This window comes from Diceros bicornis, chromosome 31 (assembly GCF_020826845.1).
Source record: "Diceros bicornis minor isolate mBicDic1 chromosome 31, mDicBic1.mat.cur, whole genome shotgun sequence".
Lineage (NCBI taxonomy): Eukaryota > Metazoa > Chordata > Mammalia > Perissodactyla > Rhinocerotidae > Diceros > Diceros bicornis.
The window spans coordinates 21,917,904-21,920,308 of NC_080770.1; the positions used below are offsets into that span (position 1 = coordinate 21,917,904).

The window sequence follows — 2,405 nt, forward strand, 5'->3', positions numbered from 1 at the left end:
TACTCCTTTGCAGATACCACAATTGTAGATGTAGCAGAGACTCTATTCACTTACGTATATTTCCTGGGCTATTTCCCTATGATCTGTTAGAGTTTCCTGCTTATACACTTCTGGCCTGTATCAGTCAGGTGGGTTATTTGTTTCATCCTGTACCAACTGTAGGCGTAAGGGGGTCTCACAGGACTATGTTCTACAATAGACAGTTTTACATGTTTCTGCAGATTACTATTATTGTTTGTAATTTGGATTTTAAAATTGTTTAGGGGCCGGCCTGGTGGCACAAGCAGTTAAGTGCACTCACTCTGCTGCGATGGCCCAGGGTTCACTGGTTCGGATCCCGGGCGCGCAGGGATGTACCACTTGGCAAGACATGCTGTGGCGGCATCCCATATAAAGTGGAGGAAGATGGTCACAGATGTTAGCCCAGGGCCAGTGTTCCTCAGCAAAAAAAAGAGGAGGATTGGCAGATGTTAGCACAGGGCTGATCTTCCTCACACACAAAAAAAGTTGTTTACACGTAATTAATATATTATATCCTGTGATTGCAATTTGGTAAATGTAATTGTGTATTGTCATTATACCAAAGAAAAATGAAAAGTTTAATAATTATCTATATACACCGAACTCATAAAGTTTTTACCATTTTTTTCATTTTTGCTTCCTATATCTACCTATATCCCTATTTATACCCATATCTATACCTATACCTATACCTATACTATCTGTATCTCTATCTCTGTCGCCTATACCTAAGTGTTTGCCAAACTTGGCCCTATTGACATTTTGGGCTGGATGATTCTTTTTTTGTGGAGGGGCAACACTAATATAGTAGGATAATTAGCAGCATCACTGGACCATAACCATGATATGCCAGTAGCACACTCCCTCCAGTTGAGACAACCAAAATACTTCAAAATATTGTCAAATGTTCTTTGGAGGACTACTCTGTCACAGTTGAAAACCATTGATCTATATCTCCAATCCTGTCCCTACCACTGTTTCTATCTCACTATTTATAGACATATGTTTTATTCTTATATGTTTTATTGTGGGAGGTGGATTTATTTTTAAATATCCTGATTGGAAACTTGGATTTATCTTATTTAAACTAGCATTGTATACTAAAATACTAGCAGGTGATACTACATGAAAGCTATGTGTGTTACTATGCTGATGTCTCTTTTCCGTATAGGTTTTCTGATAAACCTGGATGGAAAAACACAATCTAACAGTGATGAATGAATTCATTTTCATGGGAATCACACATAGTCCTGAGCTGCAGGCTCCATTATTTGGACTCTTTTTCATCATCTACATGGTCTCACTGGTGGGCAACTTGGGCATGGTCATCCTCACTACAGTGGACTCCAGGCTACAAACACCAATGTACTTCTTCCTCAAAAACCTGGCTCTCACTGATCTTGGTTATTCAACAACTGTGGGGCCCAAAATGTTAGTAAGTTTTGTTGTGGATGAAAATACAATCTCCTGTTATTTTTGTGCCACACAGGGAGCTATCTATATTATGTTCATCATTAGTGAATTTTTCATTCTGTCTGCAATGTCCTATGACCGCTATGTGGCCATCTGTAACCCTCTGCTCTACACAGTCATCATGTCCCAAAGGGTATGTAGGGTGCTGATGGCAGTCCCCTATCTCTACAGCACATTTGTTTCTCTTCTAATCACTGTAAAGATTTTTAATTTATCCTTCTGTGGCTACAATGTCATCCATCACTTCTACTGTGACAGTATCGCATTATTATCTTTGGTTTGCTCAGATACTCATGAAGTTGAATTGATGATTATGACCTTCTCAGTTATAAATTTGATTTCATCTCTTCTGATAGTTCTTGTGTCTTACTTGCTCATCCTTGTATCCATTCTCAGGATGAACTCTGCTGAGGGCAGGCATAAGGCTTTTTCTACCTGTGGATCCCACCTGACAGTGGTCACAGTGTTCTATGGGACTTTGATATTTACTTATGTGCAGCCCAGGTCCAGTCATTCCTTTGACACTGATAAAGTGGTTTCTATATTTTATACCCTCATTATCCCCATGTTAAATCCCTTAATATATAGCTTGAGGAACAAGGATGTAAAATATGCTTTACACAGGTTATGGAGAAAATTGTGCAATATCTTGTCTTAAGTTCATTGTACTATGTGGTTCCTATGAATTAGATCCTCAACCTTAAACATTATTATGTGTTCCTTCAGAGTGAAAACAAGGAAAAATGAGTTTGACATGTATTTAGAGACTGACTTCTATGTACCAGTCATACTTCTAAGTGCTCTAAATGCGTTAGTGAACACACAGTAAATATATTTTCCTTCCTTGAGGAGAAGAGATTAATTGTAAACATAATAATTAGGTAATGTTTAGTACAGGGGAATGGGTTGGA

At 38.3% G+C, this 2,405-nt stretch overlaps 1 protein-coding gene across 1 annotated transcript; it reads left to right on the top strand.

The window, feature by feature from the left end:
* The first annotated feature begins 1,210 nt into the window (after nucleotides 1-1,210).
* Nucleotides 1,211-2,152, top strand: LOC131395126 (olfactory receptor 8K3-like). The gene has a single exon (XM_058526917.1). It carries the CDS (start codon nucleotides 1,211-1,213, stop codon nucleotides 2,150-2,152), a length of 942 nt encoding a protein of 313 aa, XP_058382900.1.
* The last annotated feature ends 253 nt before the right edge of the window (nucleotides 2,153-2,405 follow it).

Bases quoted from the DNA above. Each gene is read 5' to 3' on its own strand.
- LOC131395126 (XM_058526917.1), top strand. From the start codon at position 1,211: ATGGAAAAACACAATCTAACAGTGATGAATGAATTCATTTTCATGGGA.